The 18546-nt window shown below is 39.9% G+C and overlaps 1 protein-coding gene across 43 annotated transcripts in view; it reads right to left on the reverse strand.

Annotated features, from left to right (window-relative positions):
- p120ctn (adherens junction protein p120) overlaps positions 1 to 18546 on the reverse strand; it is a 312485-nt gene that overhangs the window by 97589 nt on the left and 196350 nt on the right. For 3 of the 43 annotated variants that reach the window (XM_067105335.1, XM_067105330.1, XM_067105314.1), the window contains one exon: positions 1315 to 1335. The exons of the other annotated variants lie outside the window; for them this stretch is intronic. In XM_067105335.1, the coding sequence (XP_066961436.1) occupies positions 1315 to 1335 (21 nt within the window). The remainder of the gene's footprint in view (positions 1 to 1314; positions 1336 to 18546) is intronic. 43 annotated transcript variants of the gene reach the window in all.

Below are 18546 nucleotides of genomic sequence, written 5' to 3' on the forward strand. Positions count from 1 at the left end.
ACACAGACCAAAATTATAAAAGGTCTCTTGCATCACAATTGCATTCCTGTTCAATATATAAAGCTAATTGTACAAAACAGATGCCAAGTTAATGTTTATGAACTACTGTCAGGTGAACTTGCAGTAAATAGTGGGGGTGCTAGAAAGGAATGCATTTCACCTATGCTCTTTCCCTTATATATTTTATAATGAAAACAGCACTTGGAGATGAAAGAGATGGCTTATACTGCAGAAACTTAAACTTCAGATATGTAGATGATGTTGTTTTAATCAGCAAAAGACCAAGAGATTTACAATGTAAAACTTAATCAATAGAATCATCATACATCTGAAATGACGGGACACAAAAAATCTAAGAAAAACATGTAATAAGGACAGAGTATACACAAGGGACAAAATAACATCAGATGAAGAAAGGATTACAGTGCTTGAATCCTTCAAATATTTTGGAACAATTTTATCTAATACAGGTTCTCATGATTTGGAACTTAGTAAGGCTGAAAATGGAAAATCAAACAATAGGCAGGTTATTTAAAACTTGGAAATCATACTGAAACTGTATAAAAAAAGATTATACAAGTCTAGTATGATTTATATTGCTGTATGGATATGAATCATGGTACAACAGTGTAACTATGAAGATCTTTGTCTATTTGAGAATAAAGCTTTAAGAACATTAGGAGTCAGATGGCAGGATAAGAGTTTGAAACAATACCATAAGAGAAATTATGGAATTTCCATATAAATATGCAATAACTATGAAATTAGTGGAGATGGCTTGGACATGTTCTTTGCACAAACCTTGGGAGAAAAGTATGTGATAGTGTCAGAGGCTCCTGTGGGTATCAGAAGAGTTGGAAGACCCTGACCTACATAAATGAGAGCTATGAGAAGGAAGGCTGGAGAGAGTGGAGATTTGTGGAAGACAGAGAGCAAGAAAGACACGAGTGGCAGAATTTCAAACAGGCAGGCCCTTTGCATCATGAGGCAGAGGTGATGATAATGAATTATATGATGAAATTACATGGGAAATTTCTAATACTGTATAAAATTTAACTTCACAACTATGAAACTAAAATATACAGGAAGACTTGATGCACACAAAAAGTCCATGTAAAGCTTCACAAACAATGGCAGGCCTAGTCTAAGTACAAAAATAATACATAGTGTTATGTCTTTAAAAAGTTTACAAAAGCTGATATCCTAAACACAATTGTGAATATAACTGATTTGGCAAATGTAACATGCAATATTATGGCTTGAAGGGCATCATCATTCAAATGGCTGAATATTTGCAATGGAGACTATACTCACCCATAAGCTGGGGGTCATCAACTAGCAGCAAAAAGTTTGTGACGATAATGTTAATATGGAAACTGATAACACTAGCAATGGAACATTAAAGCCACATTCTCACAGACAGTGTCTTATACATTATTTGCTCCTTCTTTTGTAGGAGAAATAAAGACAGTAAAGACCAGAAGCTGAAGATATTCCTAATCTCCTATGATCATTGTAGATATGGTTATATGTCATAAGTACCAAGAAATTTCTGTAAAAGCTGAAAACTGTATTCCTCTTTTATTCTCCTAAATATTAGAAAAAAATTAAATGATAAAAAAGCAAGTGCCTCAACATACACACACATACCACAAAAATTTGAGGTTGGAGCATTAACATTAAAATAATAGTACCTCATCTTATCAGATACTTTGGGGATTTGGCTCTACTTAGTTCCTAGCCTAAACTTTACTTTCACTTATAAGGCTTTACCTAAAATTATATCACATCTAAAATGGCATCTTATCGAAAAATCATGAGAATAATGTAACTAGTTATTGCAGATGTTTGATAAGTTGAGGCGTTATAAAATGCATATACTGTGCTAGTAACCATGCTGTTACAGTACCAACACCTACTGAGTCCTATGGAACAATTTGGCTTACTTATGCCTCAATAAAAATGCTTTTCAAGATGTGCTCTAACACTAAAATACCCAATTCTAAAGTAATGTGCATTTTTCATAGCATATGAACCTACACTTTCATAGATGCTTGGTGCACTTTGCCTGTCACTGAATCATCTCAAAAAACAAAACCCTATCAAGATAGTTTACAGCTGTCAATGACCTGAGCTTGCCTTGCTCTTCCCTCCACTGATATGTTCTTCTCCATAGTTGGAGAGAGATCTGAACTATGCGGGGTAGTATGGGAAGGGTAAAAATATACCTCTGAAAGTGTAGGTTCATACACTAGGAGAAATACAAATTACTTGAGAATTTGGTATTTGTTCTGACACGAATGCAAACCCATGCTTTCACAGATGACACCTCACTTGGAGGTGGGAGGCTGATCCCTTATAAGGGAGTAACGGTGGGCATATCTCTACGAAAGTCGAAGTTGAGCCTACCCCAGCTTCTGAAGGCCAGACCCTCTACTCAACTAGAGCTCAGGTCACTATCAGAAAGTAACACTAGGATGTCACATTCTATGTACCTCCCATTCCCGTCTGGCAATCCCTACGTCCTCCTGTTCCTTCTTGGGCAGAGCCCTATATCACCTGGTGAGCTTCAACCACTGGGCCCAAGGGAAAGTGTCTTAGGACATGTGTCCCAGGTCCTTGAGGTAGAAGGAAATGAAGAGTGACTGTCTTTACCATACCTCCACCTTCAGGACTGAATGGCTCTTCTTGAAAACTACTGACAGTTCTATATCCTTTATGTCTTGAGTCCTTATCCTGCCCGGGAGGGGGGATTCTCCTTCTGTGGCCTTATTTGCCCTGACAATTGTCTCCCTTAGCCAGAGGGATACCATGCACTTGGAGATCTCCTTCTCTCATGAATAGTCTCCTGCACATGGGTCTGTGGGGGGCTGTTCGCTCGAAGCAGGCTCTCAGGGCGCTAACTGTGCACTGGAGTATCTTGCCCTTTTCACCCCACATAAAATCCTTCCACATAGGGATATGCAAGGGTTTGAATCGCAGGTCTGGCACCAAAGGGTTCTTCTGAGTCTTTGCCACAAAGTCTGGGGCAAACACAGAGACCGGGATGGCTATTCTTGGGAGTGGGTGAAGGTGTTCTTCAGAGGTTCATAAGGGGACGTCCCCAACTGGAAAGGACTTCGGTCACATCCTACTCTTGGGTTCTCATTTCTCGTGGGCAACAGTACCCAGGATGAGGAGAATTCTATGTCCCAGAGCTGAAACATCAGTGTGAAAGCAGCCCTATAACCCTTGACTGCAGGGACCAAGAGGGATTTCTCCTGTCGGAGGTAGATGAGGAAGTCTGCTACTTCCCTTACATGATGGTTGACAGTTTCCTGGATCTCGACAGGTTAATGCCCCTCAATCAGAATACCTGTGCAAGGACTACTCCATAACCCTTAATGGCAGTCACTGTCACTGAAACAGGTCTATCTCACCTCAGAAAGACCAGGGAGTCTGCTACCTACTTCACTGGTGTCTTGAGGGGATCGTGACCCCTCCAAAACCAAAGACAGTACTCTCTCCACTTCCCCTTGTAGACTCCGACAAGAGGAGGGTCTGAGGATGTCCGTGCTGGCTGCTGCAAATTCCTTTAAAATGCCTTTCTAAGGAACTGCTGCATAGTCCAACTATAAAGCCAGAGGTTGGCTACGTGTTGATGGCATCTTCCACTGTGTTCTTGCCCTAGAGGGATAGGAAGCTGAGGCAGCTCCACCAAAACATCTCAGAAGGCACAGGAGGTCATCATACCCGTTGGTGTGTCATGGGCACCACCAGGGCCATCCAATGGCCCTGGGAACGATAAGAGTCTGTTTAGTACCCTTCACAGTTATCTGAATGGTGGGAAAGCATACATCCATATTGTACTATGGATGTTGGCAGGCATCCTGCATCACCAACCTCTGATCCAGTATCAAGGAATGTACCTTGCCGTCAGTTCCTGGTCCTGAGAGGCTGACCCCTTGTGCATTATGACTGCCAGGTCTCCCAGAGCTGGGGAAATCATCCCTCCTTGTTTGTTCAAGTGACCAGCCACCATTGTGTTATATTCACCCACCACAACAACAACTGAGTGTCGCACTAAGAGGTGTTGGAAGTGCTGGAGAGGCTGCCATGCCTCTCTCATCTCTATGATGATGATGAACTCCTCATCCTTCAGCTGCTGGGTAGACCAGAGGTATGCTCTGGCCCTCAGGACCAGCTTCTTGAGGAAGAGCATATGGCCCAGGATGATGTGCCACTTCTTCACCAGCTTGGATGTCTTGACAAGGAAGTTATGAGGGATGTTCAGCAGGTTAGTCTCCTTCTACTGCAACAGGAAGGCCCTCACCACCTCTTTACGTCCCATCCTCGCCAAGCACTTGTTCTTGAGGGTCAGCTCAGACTTGTGCAGGTTGCCTACTATGCTCAGTGTCTGGCACAGGCTCACAATCACGTCCCCAGCCCTCTCTTCCTTCTCCTGCTGTAGAGATAGCCTCAGCTGGATGCCATTGGAATGTGCCTGGAAGGACACCAGCTGGAACACTCTGGTGAAGGGTTGGGGAGCTGGCACTCAGCCTAAGTAGATAGCCACTTGTTGCCAGTTTCTGAAGCAAGGAGAAGCAAGGATGTCATCTCAACAACCAACTCCATTCCAATGTATGCCTCCCCCTAGGTGATCAGTTCTACCGTGGATGAGCAATCCACTTTGAGAGAGAAAGAAATGGGAAAACCCTTGGCAGTGGAGAGACCGAGTGTGAATCATCTCACTCAGCTCTACTTCTGTTAGCAAGAAATCTTTCTCCTCTGCCACCCTGACTCTCAGGAGACAAAAGTCTCTCTTTCTCTCTTTACTCTGTAAATCTGATGAGAGAGAGAGAGAGAGAGAGAGAGAGGACCTCAACCATTTCAAAGGCCTAGACTGCTCCCCCTCTACCCCTACTCAGTATAGTTGGGGATAATGTGTAGGGGGGAGAAAAGGCAAGGGACCTCAACCATTTCAAAGGCCTAGACTGCTCCCCCTCTACCCCTACTCAGTATAGTTGGGGATAATGTGTAGGGGGTGGGAAGGAGGGGGCTCCCAGAAACTCAAGTAGGCCACCATGTTGGATTCTTCAACTTTCTTGCAGGATGTCTAACCTCTATTTATCATTTCTACCCTATCCATCTGCTTGGCATAGGTTCTTCCTCAGATGCTGACAGGGGAACAATGGTAGATGCACTAGGCATTGCTGACTGAGGAAGCCTTTGAGAAGTAATCTAGGGAAGGAGAGAGGAGCGGCTCAACGTTGTTTCTCTCCTTCATATGCCTCTTCTTCTCATATAAGGCCCACTGAGGCACCCGCCATCCTCACACTTGACACACGTCATCCCATGAAAATTTCCTCCCCACCCTATTGGGGACATAAATTTACTGCACAGTGCACACCCTACTATCCTGACATTAACATCTGAAATCGGGCTTACTGCAGGGCTTACCCTTGCCAGAACAATGCCTACTCTGGTTTAACACTCTCCTCATTGTGCTCAAGATAAACACCAAGGAACAAAGAAGGCAACTCAAGGCTCTTACCTTTCAGAAAAGAACACACTGTCCAACACTCAAAAGCACACTAAAAGAATGGGCGGGGTTACCCACACAAGTGGGCACCACACTATCACTAGCTACGAACAAAGGCGATCGCGATGTGATTCACACTCCTCACAACAGGCACATACACAACCCTTCTCTTTGAGAAGAAAGGCCAATAAAGACACACAAAACTACACACTTACTACTGGAGGGAAACACTTAGGGGCAACAACCTGACGCAGAAATAACGTAAAGGGCACGCACACCCTATGCACACAAAGACATAGTGAAATGATAATGGGAGATAACTCGGTGAATGTGCTTAAGGTGGACACAGCTGCAAGCACAATGGAATAGTAAGGCCAGTTAAGGTCATGGGCAACGAAAGGCCTTCTTGATAGGATTTTGTATTTTGAGATGATCCATTGACAGCCAAAGCGCACAAGTGCGAGTAACTCCATCTATTAAAGTGTAGGTTTGTATTCATCAGAACAATAATATTTTCTATTACAAGGCATGATCACATTATCATAATCTTAAATACTCAGTATAGTAGGCTTTTCACTGTTCTACAAAAATATTTTCCTTCATGCAATAACAACATTGTTGTTTTTCAATCAGACACACTAATAATCTGTTGAATGTGATATTTAGTAAGCTATGTCCAATGATATACAAAATTTAAAATGTCAAATATAGAATTTTCACTATCGAAAAACATTTTCCTATGTCTGATACCAATACCACTTTTTCCCAACATATACTGTAGTATGTTTCTGGAAAACCCACATCCCTTAGCACCAGGTCATGTTTTGCTATTCATATCACACATTTAAGTCAAGAACGGCATCTCACTTATGTATCAACTTCTATATTGAAAATGTTTAACTTTCAAAGTATATATAAAGTATTAGCTTTTGTAAATATGTGAGTTACCTGTCATATCTCGTTTGCAAAGCTGATGATACTGAAATTTAAAATTTTTATTTCTTAGAGACCTGTAGATGGAGAGAAGTTGAGTAGTTCTCATAGTCAGAGGTAATATAATACATGTTAAATGTACATCTGGAAGGGAATTCAATACAGTACTTCTATTTTCATTATTTATCCTTGGAGTTGTTTCGTTGCTCTTTATGGCTGGGTGGCTAATGTTACCTCATTCTGACATTCTGATTGCGGGTTCCAATTCTAACCAGATGTCAGAATTTCTTCATTTGGTTCTTGCAACCACTTGTGTGCTTTGACTTCCCATATATAAAATCCACTTTTGTTCTGTTTACTGTGTTAATAGTATATTTTGTCTTATTCAGTTCAATTACTGGTTTCGTGATGGAGATTAGTGTTGATTCCCTTGGATTATCTTTTATTTCTATAACATTTTTAATACCAATGTGTTCTCGAAACTTAAAATTAAATGTGTTTGCTTTACTTAAATAGCATGAATGAAAGGTATACTCAGCTGCTCACCACAGTTCCATCTGGTATACATCTTTTAAAAACAGTAGCTAAGACTTCATGCACCCATTCACTGTTTGAGTTTTAAGACCGCTGGAGACAAGGGAGCTGTTATTATCACCTTCTGTAACACCTGCTCCAGCCAACATGACAATCTTTCAGTGTTTTGTCATTTTCTCATAGCTAACAATATATGAGTTGTTAAAATGCTGGACTGTGTTATTAATATTGAACCTTGTAAGGAAAATTTCCACTAATGAATTTAATGAATGTGGGCTAACTGTGAGCTATCTATTGCTAGTAGGGTAATAAAAGTTAGAGTTTATGTAACAATCATTCTTCAGATTTTGTGTTAACCTGTTGTAACAGCCTTAAAATTTATGTAATTTTGTGTTAACCTGTTGTAACAGCCTTAAAATTTATGTAATCTTGACTTGGTACTCTCTCATGTTACTCACTTTGGTACTTTATGGTTAGCAGCACCTTTCTCCACAATAAGGCCATGGTTAAGATATTTTCACAAGACTGAAGCTTCTAAAACTGAATGAAAGCTTACAAGTCCCTTTAAGATCACTTTGATGTTATTTTCTATGTACTGTATATATTGTACTTTAAATTAATTATAATTTAAAGAATAAACTAGAGTATTTGTTTTCCTGATTGGTGAAGTAACCATCCTTAGATGATCTCTCTCAAAATATCAAAATTGGTTTTCCAAATAATCAAGCTAGTAAATAAATAATGACAATTTTTCCATCTGAGAATTGCATATGACCCAAAATAATTTTCTCCTTGCTTTTCTTTTTGTTGAGGTTTTATCATACAAAATATTCATGTTGTACTTATAACAGCCAACCTTTGGATAGATATCTCTTAACTATGCAAAATGATAGCTATTGTTTTTTCATTCTAAAACTACCTGGTATAATGTATGTATAAAGCTACAGTACAGACAATCTTGAGAAACACATTTTTTCAAAATAATTAATTTACTGCAAGAACAATTTACCAAAAGTACAGCTACTCTGTATGAACTCATTAGTCATAAATATACTTAATCCATGTTATGAGCTACAAGCCATAACATCCTGACAGATCTTGAAAAATGAAAGACACCACTAAGCATCCCCTGACTAGGCTCCAATGTCCCACAAGACATGGTTTTATTTCTTCATGGAGGTTATTTCTTCATGCGGCTGGCTTACTTTGAATGGACACATGCTGTTTTCTACCAGGATTAGCACTGTTTTCCTGATATTATATTCATTAACTTTTATGCATCAATTCCCTAATTTTCTGTGCTTCATTCTGGTCTTTTCTCTATTATGTGAATTTTACATTTAATTTAACGCGTTTTACTTTCCAGTTGGAGGTATGATTGCCACTACTGTACTATTACTGCGAGTGTTGTACTTGCTGTTATTAACCCTTTAAAGCCGACTGGATGTATTTTACGTCGACAAAAGTTGTCTGTCGGGTGCCAAGTGGACGTAAAATACATCAACTACAAAAATTTTTATTAAATATTTGCGGAAAAATACTTATAGGCCTCGTTTGCGAAAAATTTTAAATCACATGCCTTGAGGGATGCTGAGAGTTCACGGATCACGCTGTTGTTTTGTTTACAAGCGTGACCCAGCTGCGCATGCGTGAATTTCTTTCTTATCCCAAAAGAAAGCATCAGCTACCTCTGCTGAAAATCTCAGAAATTCTTTATTCACTTTGTTTTCTAGTAGCCTTTACATAAAGTTTTATATATATGAAAATGTGTGCAATTTCATGCAGAATACAACAAAGAATAACTCATGATTGTAGCTTTTATCAATTTTGACATATTTTCATATAAATCACGATAAGTGCCAAAATTTCAACCTTCGGTCAACTTTGACTTGACCGAAATGGTAGAAAAATGCAATTGTATGCTAAAACTCCTACATTCTAGTAATATTCAATCATTTACTTTCATTTTGCAACAAACGAGAAGTCTCTAGCACAATATTTCGATTTATGGTGAATTTTTGAAAAACTTTTTCCTTACATCAGCGCTAACTCTGCTGAAAATCTCTGAAATTCTTTAGTCACTTTGTCGTAATTTTTGCAGTTTTGTATTAGCCGTTTATTAGGATCTTTGGTTGTTTTATGGGCGGTTCGGTAGTTTGTTTATTTGGCTAATCCTCCCCCTCCTCTTATTTTCACAGGAGTGTTTACGTCTGTGTTGGCGTGGCGCCAACCTTTAGTCTTTAGCGAACAGGTTGTTCTCTTAGGGAAGAGAACTTTTGAGTACCAGCAGCAGTTCGACTTTGTGGACGTTTCTTGGGCAGCCGGTGTTTGGGCCCAGGCTGGAGCAGCGCACCAACGAAGATGGTTGTTTGTTGGCCGCAGGTGGAGACCCTGTCGGCAGTTTTGGCTCGGGTGCAGTGGCCCCGTGTCCTTTGTATTTTGGCGAGACGGCAGCAGGACGTCATGATATTACGGCCTGTTGTCGTTAGTTGGTGGACTTCGCTGGAGATGGCTTTTTTTTTTGTATCGACTGCTGCTGGTACTTCTTTTTTTATATAAAGTAATATTGCTTTTTGTGTTTCGTGGCCCGGACCTGGCTCATTTTATGGCCTTTTTTTTGTTTAAGATTTTTATTAACTTTAATATTAATAAAACTATTTCTATAGCAAACTCCTGTATTTTTGTTATTCCTCCTCCTTTGTGTGTGCGAGCTGTCGATTAGCCAGAGCAGCCCCAATAATATTTCCATCTAGATCCTGTGTTTTTCTTAAGGGCCGAAAACCTCGGTTTGTAACATTGGCGACCGTGTGACAGGATTGGCTCTGCTCTGGTTGTCGGAGTTTTCACCACATTGGAGGGGGAGGTTGGTTATTTTGAAAAAAAAAAAAAAATTTGTAATTTTTTTTTTTTTCTGTCGAGAGGGAAGGTATTAGGATCTTTGGTTGTTTTATGGGCGGTTCGGTAGTTTGTTTATTTGGCTAATCCTCCCCCCCTCCTCTTATTTTCACAGGAGTGTTTACGTCTGTGTTGGCGTGCGCCAACCTTTAGTCATGTTCGGGCAAGTAGCGAACAGGTTGTTCTCTTAGGGAAGAGAACTTTTGAGTACCAGCAGCAACGTTTCTTGGGCAGCCGGTGTTTGGGCCCAGGCTGGAGCAGCGCACCAACGAAGATGGTTGTTTGTTGGCGCAGGTGGAGACCCTGTCGGCAGTTTTGGCTCGGTGCAGTGGCCCGTGTCCTTTGTATTTTGGCGAGGCGGCAGCAGGACGTCATGATATTCTGACCTGTTGTCGTTAGTTGGTGGACTTCGCTGGAGATGGCTTTTTTTGTATCGACTGCTGCTGGTACTTCTTTTTTTATATAAAGTAATATTGCTTTTTTTGTGTTTACGTGGCCCGGACCTGGCTCATTTTATATTTTTTTTGTTTAAGATTTTTATTAACTTTAATATTAATAAATCTATTTCTATAGCAAACTCCTGTATTTTTGTTATTCCTCCTCCTTTGTGTGTGCGAGCTGTCGATTAGCCAGAGCAGCCCCAATAATATTTCCATCTAGATCCTGTGTTTTTCTTAAGGGCCGAAAACCTCGGTTTGTAACACCGTTACATAAAGTTTTATATATGAAAATGTGCACAATTTCATTTAGAATACAACAAAAAATAACTCATGGTTGTAGCTTTTATCAATTTTGACATATTTTCATATAAATCACGATAAGTGCCAAAATTTCAACCTTCGGTCAACTTTGACTCAACCGAAATGGTTGAAAAATTCAATTGTAAGCTAAAACTCTTGCATTCTAGTAATATTCAATCATTTACCTTCATTTTGCAACAAACGAGAAGTCTCTAGCACATTATTTCGATTTATGGTGAATTTAAAAAAAAAAAAAAAAAACCTTTTCCTTACGTCCGCGCTAACTTGGCTGAAAATCTTGTAAGAGCCTGATGCCATCTCTTCCAAACACGTGTGTTCGTCGTCAATCAGAGTGGACAAGGGAACAAGAGCATCTCGTTTTCTTTCTCTAAAGGAACGCGATTTCAACCATACAATATTTCCGTCTGTTTCTCCCTAACCATTGTTGTCTTGATGTATGTACAATCACCACTACTTGCATTGCCATGCAAGCATTCTAATCATGTACTCATAATGTTCCAACGAATCTTCTGTATCAAACTGTGTGTATGTTTCTGTTTGTGAAGACGCCAAACATCTTGCCACTCCGATGGACGACGAACACACACGTGTTTGGAAGAGACAGCGTCAGGCTCTTCCAATCAGAAATTCTTTAGTCACTTTGTCGTAATTTTTACACAGTTTTATATTAGCCATTACATAAAGTTTCATATATGAAAATGTGTGCAATTTCATGTAGAATACAAAAAAAATAACTCATGGTTTTAGCTTTTATCAATTTTGACATATTTTCATATAAATCACGATAAGTGCCAAAATTTCAACCTTTGGTCAACTTTGACTCGACCAAAATGGTCGAAAAATGCAATTGTAAGCTAAAGCTCTTACATTCTAGTAATACTCAATCATTTACCTTCATTTTGCAACAAACAGGAAGTCTCTAGCACAATATTTCGATTTATGGTGAATTTTTGAAAAAACTTTTTCCTTATGTCTGCCCGCACTAACTTTGCTGAAAATCTCAGAAATTCTTTAGTCACTTTGTCGTAGTTTTTGCACCGTTTTATATTAGCCGTTACATAACGTTTTATATATGAAAATGTGCGCAATTTCATTGTGGAATACAAGAAAAAATAATTCATGGTTGTAGCTTTTATCGGTTTTGAAATATTTTCATATAAATCACGGTAAGTGCCAAAATTTCAACCTTCAGTCAACTTTGACTTGACCGAAATGGTAGAAAAATGCAATTGTAAGCTAAAACTCTTACATTCTAGTAATATTCAATCATTTGCCTTTATTTTGCAACAAACGAGAAGTCGTTAGCACAATATTTCAAATTATGGTGAATATTTGAAAAAAATTTTTCCTTATGTCCGCGCGCGCTAACTCTGCTGAAAAACTCAGAATTTCTTTAGTCACTTTGTCGTAATTTTTGCACCGTTTTATATTAGCTGTTACATAAAGTTTTATATATGAAAATGTATGCAATTTCATTTAGAATACAACAAAAAATAACTCATGGTTGTAGCTTTTACCAGTTTTGAAATATTTTCATATAAATCACAAAAGTGCTGAAATTTCAACCTTTGGTCAACTTTGACTTGACCGAAATGGTCGAAAAATGCAATTGAAAGCTAAAACTCTTACATTCTAGTAATATTCAATCATTTACCTTCATTTTGCAACAAACGGGAAGTCTCTAGCACAATATTTCGATTTATGGTGAATTTATGAACAAAACTTTTTTTTATGTCCGCTCGTTACGAATTCATGCATCATTTTGTGATAATATTTTCTGTGTGTTGCTTTGATCGTTTTACAATTTGTTATATACCAAAATCATCGCAGTTTAGTGTACAATACAAAAAAAAAAATAGCTCATTAGCTTTAACCATTTTGCTCACAGTGCGATTTGTATACAATTATATATGAACATTTTTTTTTGTGCTGTCATATATTCCAATATTTATATATGATGATATTTTTTTTCATTTCTGATGGTTGCATACTAAACTTCAGGCAATGAGAAAAAAAGGAGCCAAAAATGAACTCTTAATCTTAAAAACTAAGCGTGCTGTGATTTAAAAAAAAAAACTTTCTTTCTGCTTCAGCGCTAACTCCTAAATCCCGCCGGCATACGGCAGACACTTATGTAAATAGAGGCTCGGCATTTAAGGGTTAATATTAAACCTGGGAATGTCTGTTCTTTATCTGCTGCATTTTCAGTAATTTTATGGATCATGAAATTCCTTAATTTTTGGAATGTGATTTTCTTGTATTAAATTTTTGCCTTCGTACAGTATTGGAGCTAGCTAATTAACTTTCTTTGTATGCAGTGACTTATGCTTCTTACAGTTTTCTATTTACCAGTCCACAGTAACAGTTATCTTCAGTTCTTTTTTTATGCCTAAGCATTTAATTAATGTGTATTACTTTTTGCTGATTGATGAAAGTTATAATTTTTAGTACAGTACTATTTCACTTGGTATGCTTTCCCTTTTTTTGTTTATGTTTTTGAGGAAGTGCAACTAATACATTCATGCCAGCCACAGTGTACATACTTGCGTGAGGTCACAAGCAAAGGCTTATAGCTCCTTCATGTCATCCTTGGATAAAGATTCACATTTGAATGTTAACATAAAACTTGTTCTGTATGTGTGGGGTTATCCATGAATCAGTGGTTCCTCTATACTCTGAGATGGGTGCATAAGCATCATTTACCAAAGACACAAATGGCCCTTCTTCCAACTCTTCCTTGTCTTGTCATACCAAGCCTCTGTCAAGTCTTGAGTCTCAACAGAAAAGGCTCCCCATGTCATGAGCACTCAGGGTGAGGAACATAGGATGTCTCTGATCTCACCCTTTCCTGTCTCCTTACCTGACAAAGATTTTCCTCTGCAGAATTGACCTTCCCCATCATTATGGAAGGGATTTTCCTATACCCTCATCAATTGCCCTTTGATCTCAAGGTTTGAAACTCCTACTTTTCTACTTCACCACAAGAAGGGTGCAACTGTATTCTACGATCAGTTCTTGGACACGATAAGGTCATCTTGGAATGAATTAATTGTAGGTTCCTTGGCTCCTTGGCTTCATCACTACTTCCTCTTGTTTCTTTGCCTTTGCCTGTAAACTCTGCTGGCAGCTTTAGTGACATCTTCAAGAGAACCCATTATCTGTGGGCTCTGTGGTCTAGACTGCTCCCATGAACTTGACTACTACGATGTACTTGACTACTACCATGTACAAGACTACTACTGTGTACATGACTGCCTCTAGCTTATGTATGTAACTCATACTGTGTACATGTCAGTGCATGATCTTGCTGCGCCTTCACCTTCAGTCACTATCACAGTCCCTCATGTGGAAGATATTCCTAACCCAACTGGTTCATGCTCTACAGTGAATTGTTTATCAGCCTCGAATGAGATGCCTCTTCTCCTTAGAAGTATTCTTTCCTGGTCCAGCAAATAGGGAGCCCACCCCATAATGACACAGGGACCTTGGTTGACCCAAATCACCAGCAGGCTCACATATACAAGTGCTTCTGAGCCCTACAGACACTGTCACAGTTCACATTGCAGCTCTTCAGGTTATCTCAGTATGCAGATGGAGCTTTCTCAAGTCCCCTCCTTCTAAGCAATGATCTCACTACTCTCCTTAAGATTGTAGAGAGCCTAGACACCACTATGCTTTTAAATTTTCTTTGGAGTGTTCTTGTATAACTATTAGCTCTTTCCTTGCTGCTTGCAATTCAAGTTGCATTGGAGTCCAACTGTATCTTTAAGACATACTTTTTGTTCCTCTTTTAGATCCCTTTCTCATCTCCCATTTCCAGCTCCCCCTCTGACAAGTTCAGCCTCTTCACAGAACCCTTTTCCAGGATCTCTGGATTCAGTGCACATTTGTTTCCCTGGAATTCCTCTGACCTCTGAGAGCCAATTCAAATCACTGAAGGAAAGTGAGTTACTTTTGGAAGACTCAGATGAGAACAATGTGGAGGATTTGCTGGCACTCCATGTCATTTCTTTTGTGGAAATTCTCAACTGGTTCTGCGACAAAATTAACATCGACCAGCATTCCTGAAGTTTTCAAGATACCTCAGTTGCTACTCTTGGGAAGACAACAGGTTGTCAACAACAGAGACCTTTGAGCTCTTCTGCTTAAGTCTTTGTAGTGTATGGAGGGCTACAGTTTTAGAAGGGGTTATAACTACCCTTGAGTGCTCTACATCACCTTCCTCTGCTAAACCAGCAACTTCATAAGTTCTACTATATTCAGGGCTGCTCTTTACAGGTTAAGCAGCCTTCACTGGCCATGATGTTAATTATTAAGGGGTGCCCAGTTTCTTTACTCCAAATTCAACTGTTTAGATGGCTGCAGAGATTCTGCATACAAAGTTGGTGCTGCTGAGCTGGTATAAGTGGTTTAGTGTATAAATTTACTAAAATCCTTTAAAGTTTCATGCAACCTCCCCCCCCTCCGAATTACTGTGATTCATGAGAAATTCAAGGATTCCTGTGGACAATCATCACTGAATTATGCTTTCTATTTACAGGCAGTCCCACTTTACCAGCGGCATTGGTTAATGGCGTTTCAATGTTACGGCAACTGGCTAGCAACATCGTTAACCGGATTTTTGATGCCAGTAAGCGATTTTCGGCACCGGTAAGCGGTTTATCAGCGTCTGTAAGTGGTTTACCAGGGACGTTAAGCGGTTTATCGGAGCTATTATCGGCGATTTTCAGCTATCGACGTTTTCGGTTAGCGGCACTCAGCCGGGAACGGAACCCCGCCATTAACCGGGGACTGTCTGTTTATTTTTCCTTAAGCAGACATTAGGAATGGTGAATGGACTAGCTTTCAATGACTGTCAACCATTCATTAACAACAATAGTCAGTAACTCAAGAGACTTTGCTGCTTTCTCTTTTATATCATAAAGTTTTCATTAGTGCAGCCTCTGCCTGTGCAGCAAAAGCTTCATGTAAATGGCTGTTCAGCTCCCTTCCCACGTTTCAAGCTCTAGTATGCAGCTAAGCTTTGCACCTACTGCCAAAATTTCAGCTCACTATCAGTGGTGCTTGCTCTGTCAAAGACATAGATGAATCTATGTGCAAGTTCTTCTTTACCACATTTTGATAATACTTCCTCAGCCATCATATATTTAAAATAATGATATTTAGTTAAAAAAAATATAAAAGGATAGCAAAACAATGGAAACCTGTGGCAGGAAACTAAACTGAGACTACTGTACTAAGTAATGAAGTTTAGTTAAGTAGCTGAGCAGTGTGACAGTAGTGAATAGCAGAAGTTGGCTGTTTTGCAGATCAACTTTGAATTTAAAGTCAGCCCCTTTTAGTGGGGCTCTTCCTCTTTCCAAATATGAGTTTACTAGCTCCCAAGCTTAACTGAGAACAGTCACATTGTTTTTTATATTCCCCCAAAAAATGTCCCAAAACAATGCATACTTTTACCTACCCTAATTAAACATCAGATACTACCTCAGTGAATGAACTTGTTTTTCTTATTCCAAATATATATTTATCATGTAACTAACTTAGCTCAAAATACAGATGTTGTAATTTGGATACCTTAAAACTGCACAATGGGTTTATTGGCAAAACAGCCACACCAAATTGCCCATGCCAAAATATACCAGACCCTGCCTTATGGCCTGAAGAGGAGCTTTGGTGGGCTCAGACATGTCACTCTACAATGTCTCCTTCCTGTTACATTCCTCCCCATTTTACAAGATCTCCTTGGAGAGTCTGTTGTACCATTAACTCAAAAGAGTGAGCCCTCCAACAGAACTACTGTATACTTTGCCTGTCCAGCTGGTTAAGTAGGAACCTGGAAATCATGTTCCCTAAAGTTCGAACACTCTCACAACACAAGAAACTACAACATGTAGTCATAAGCCTCGAGCTGTCCCTACAGTGTCTAAACAGCAACAGAAGAGGCGGCAATAACAGCTGAAACATCAACCGCATCCCTTAGATTTAAGTTTAAATAGACCCCTCCTCGGAGACATGCAAAAGGCTCTCCTAGATTTACCCATAGAGAACTCCATGTTCATTTGCTACCAAACACATATCTTTAGGGACCCTTCGAGGGACTCCTCTGAAAGGAGATTGATCCTTGATGTGTCAAAGCTAAACAAGCACACTGTTCTGCAAGTTCCAGATAACAACTGTTGACTATGTTTATTAACTCATTTCACTTCACACCTGGACCTCCTCTATCAATGAAAAATAAATACCTGTAGGTCCCCATTGCCATTCCGTCCTGCCACTTCTTAAAGTTCAGGATAGGGAGAAGTGCATACCAATTCTGGGTCATGCCCTTCAGCTTAAACATCACCCCAAAGATCTTCACAAACTTGGCAATGGCAGTTCCGAGAACTTAGACAAGATTGAGTTCAAATGGTGACCTACTTAAGCAACTGGCTAGTTAAGGGGACCACCAGAGAGGAATGTTTACAAAACCTGCCACTAGTAAGTGATAGACTATAATCAAAAGGTTTCCTATTCATATGGGACTAGTCCCACCTCACACCCAACAGGCATTTTGTATGACCAGAACTTCATTTGAATACAATTCAGGGCTGGCCATCTCTTCCCAGACAGAATCAGGCCAGAATAAGGAAAGATCTGGGAGGGTCCCAGGCTCAGTCCATGGTTTCCCCAAAACATTTAAAATGGATCCTGAGCCCCTTACAGTTCAAGCCAGTGGCAGACCCAATCCTCAGGGACAAGATCAGTCTGGCTATAATATGCCTGGAAAACACTCTGTGATTGTCTCCACTTGCAGAAGCAGGCAGTTGGGAAGATACTCCAATCACATGGACCTGGAAAGTTCTTCCACCAAATGGGTTGATCTAACTCCCCAAGCCATGCAGGTAGTTATACACAAAGGTGCCTCCTTGACAGATTGGGAAGGCCATTTGGAAGATAGTAAGGAAGCTGGGAGATGGTCATCTGTTTTAAGGTGGGGTCACATCAATTTCCAGGAAATGATGGCTGTTTTCCTGTCTGTCAGAAAACTGAAGCCTTCAAAGAGGACCCACATCTTATTGGTCTTACACAACACAATAGCAGTTACATGTACCAAGAGGCCCGGCTCCCACTCAGCTCCTCTCAGTGCAGTCATGCTGTTTATTCTACAGATGGCTCAGGAAAGGAAGTAGCACTTGTCAGCAATCTACTCTACAGGGTTGCTCAATGTGACAGCAGACTCCCTGTCAAGGCAGAGGGCAGCTTTGACTGAGTGGATGTTGGAACAACTCTTACTTCAAAGTGATTGCCAATCTGCTTCCACATCCAGAAGTGGACCTGTTTACTACACAAGAGAACCAGCAACTTCCATTGTGTCTCCAAACCTGGATATTCAGGCAATAATAAGAGATGTATTTCTACGGGACTGGAACCAGTGGAGGACAATGTACCACTTTCCTCCATTGTACCAGTCTTATAAGGTTTTAAACTCCCAACCTTGCCTGGAACTGCCTACCTAGTGGCCCCAAATTGATCAAACAGTCACTGGTTTGTTCTACTATAGTAATGTGCAAGGAAATCAATCCCATTGCCATCTGCTGTTCTATCCCAGACAGGAGGGAAAGATGGTTATGCATCAAGAAAACTGGCTCTCTTAGACAGGGACAACACTTTATCACCCATGGCCACGAATGAGGTAAAAAGAAACTCAACATTACGGAGAAGAAATTATGCCCACTTTGGTTACCCCTCTTAGACAGGGACAACACTTTATCACCCATGGCCACAAATGAGGTAAAAAAGAAACTCATCATTACAGAGAAGAAATTATGCCCACTGTGGTTACCCCCAAGATTACCTAGATGTCATGGCTAACTTCCCAGACAGTTCTCTCTTCTTACACCTTACCACAAACAAGCCACTCTC

The sequence above is a fragment of the Macrobrachium rosenbergii genome, chromosome 6 (genome assembly GCF_040412425.1).
Source record: "Macrobrachium rosenbergii isolate ZJJX-2024 chromosome 6, ASM4041242v1, whole genome shotgun sequence".
NCBI lineage: Eukaryota > Metazoa > Arthropoda > Malacostraca > Decapoda > Palaemonidae > Macrobrachium > Macrobrachium rosenbergii.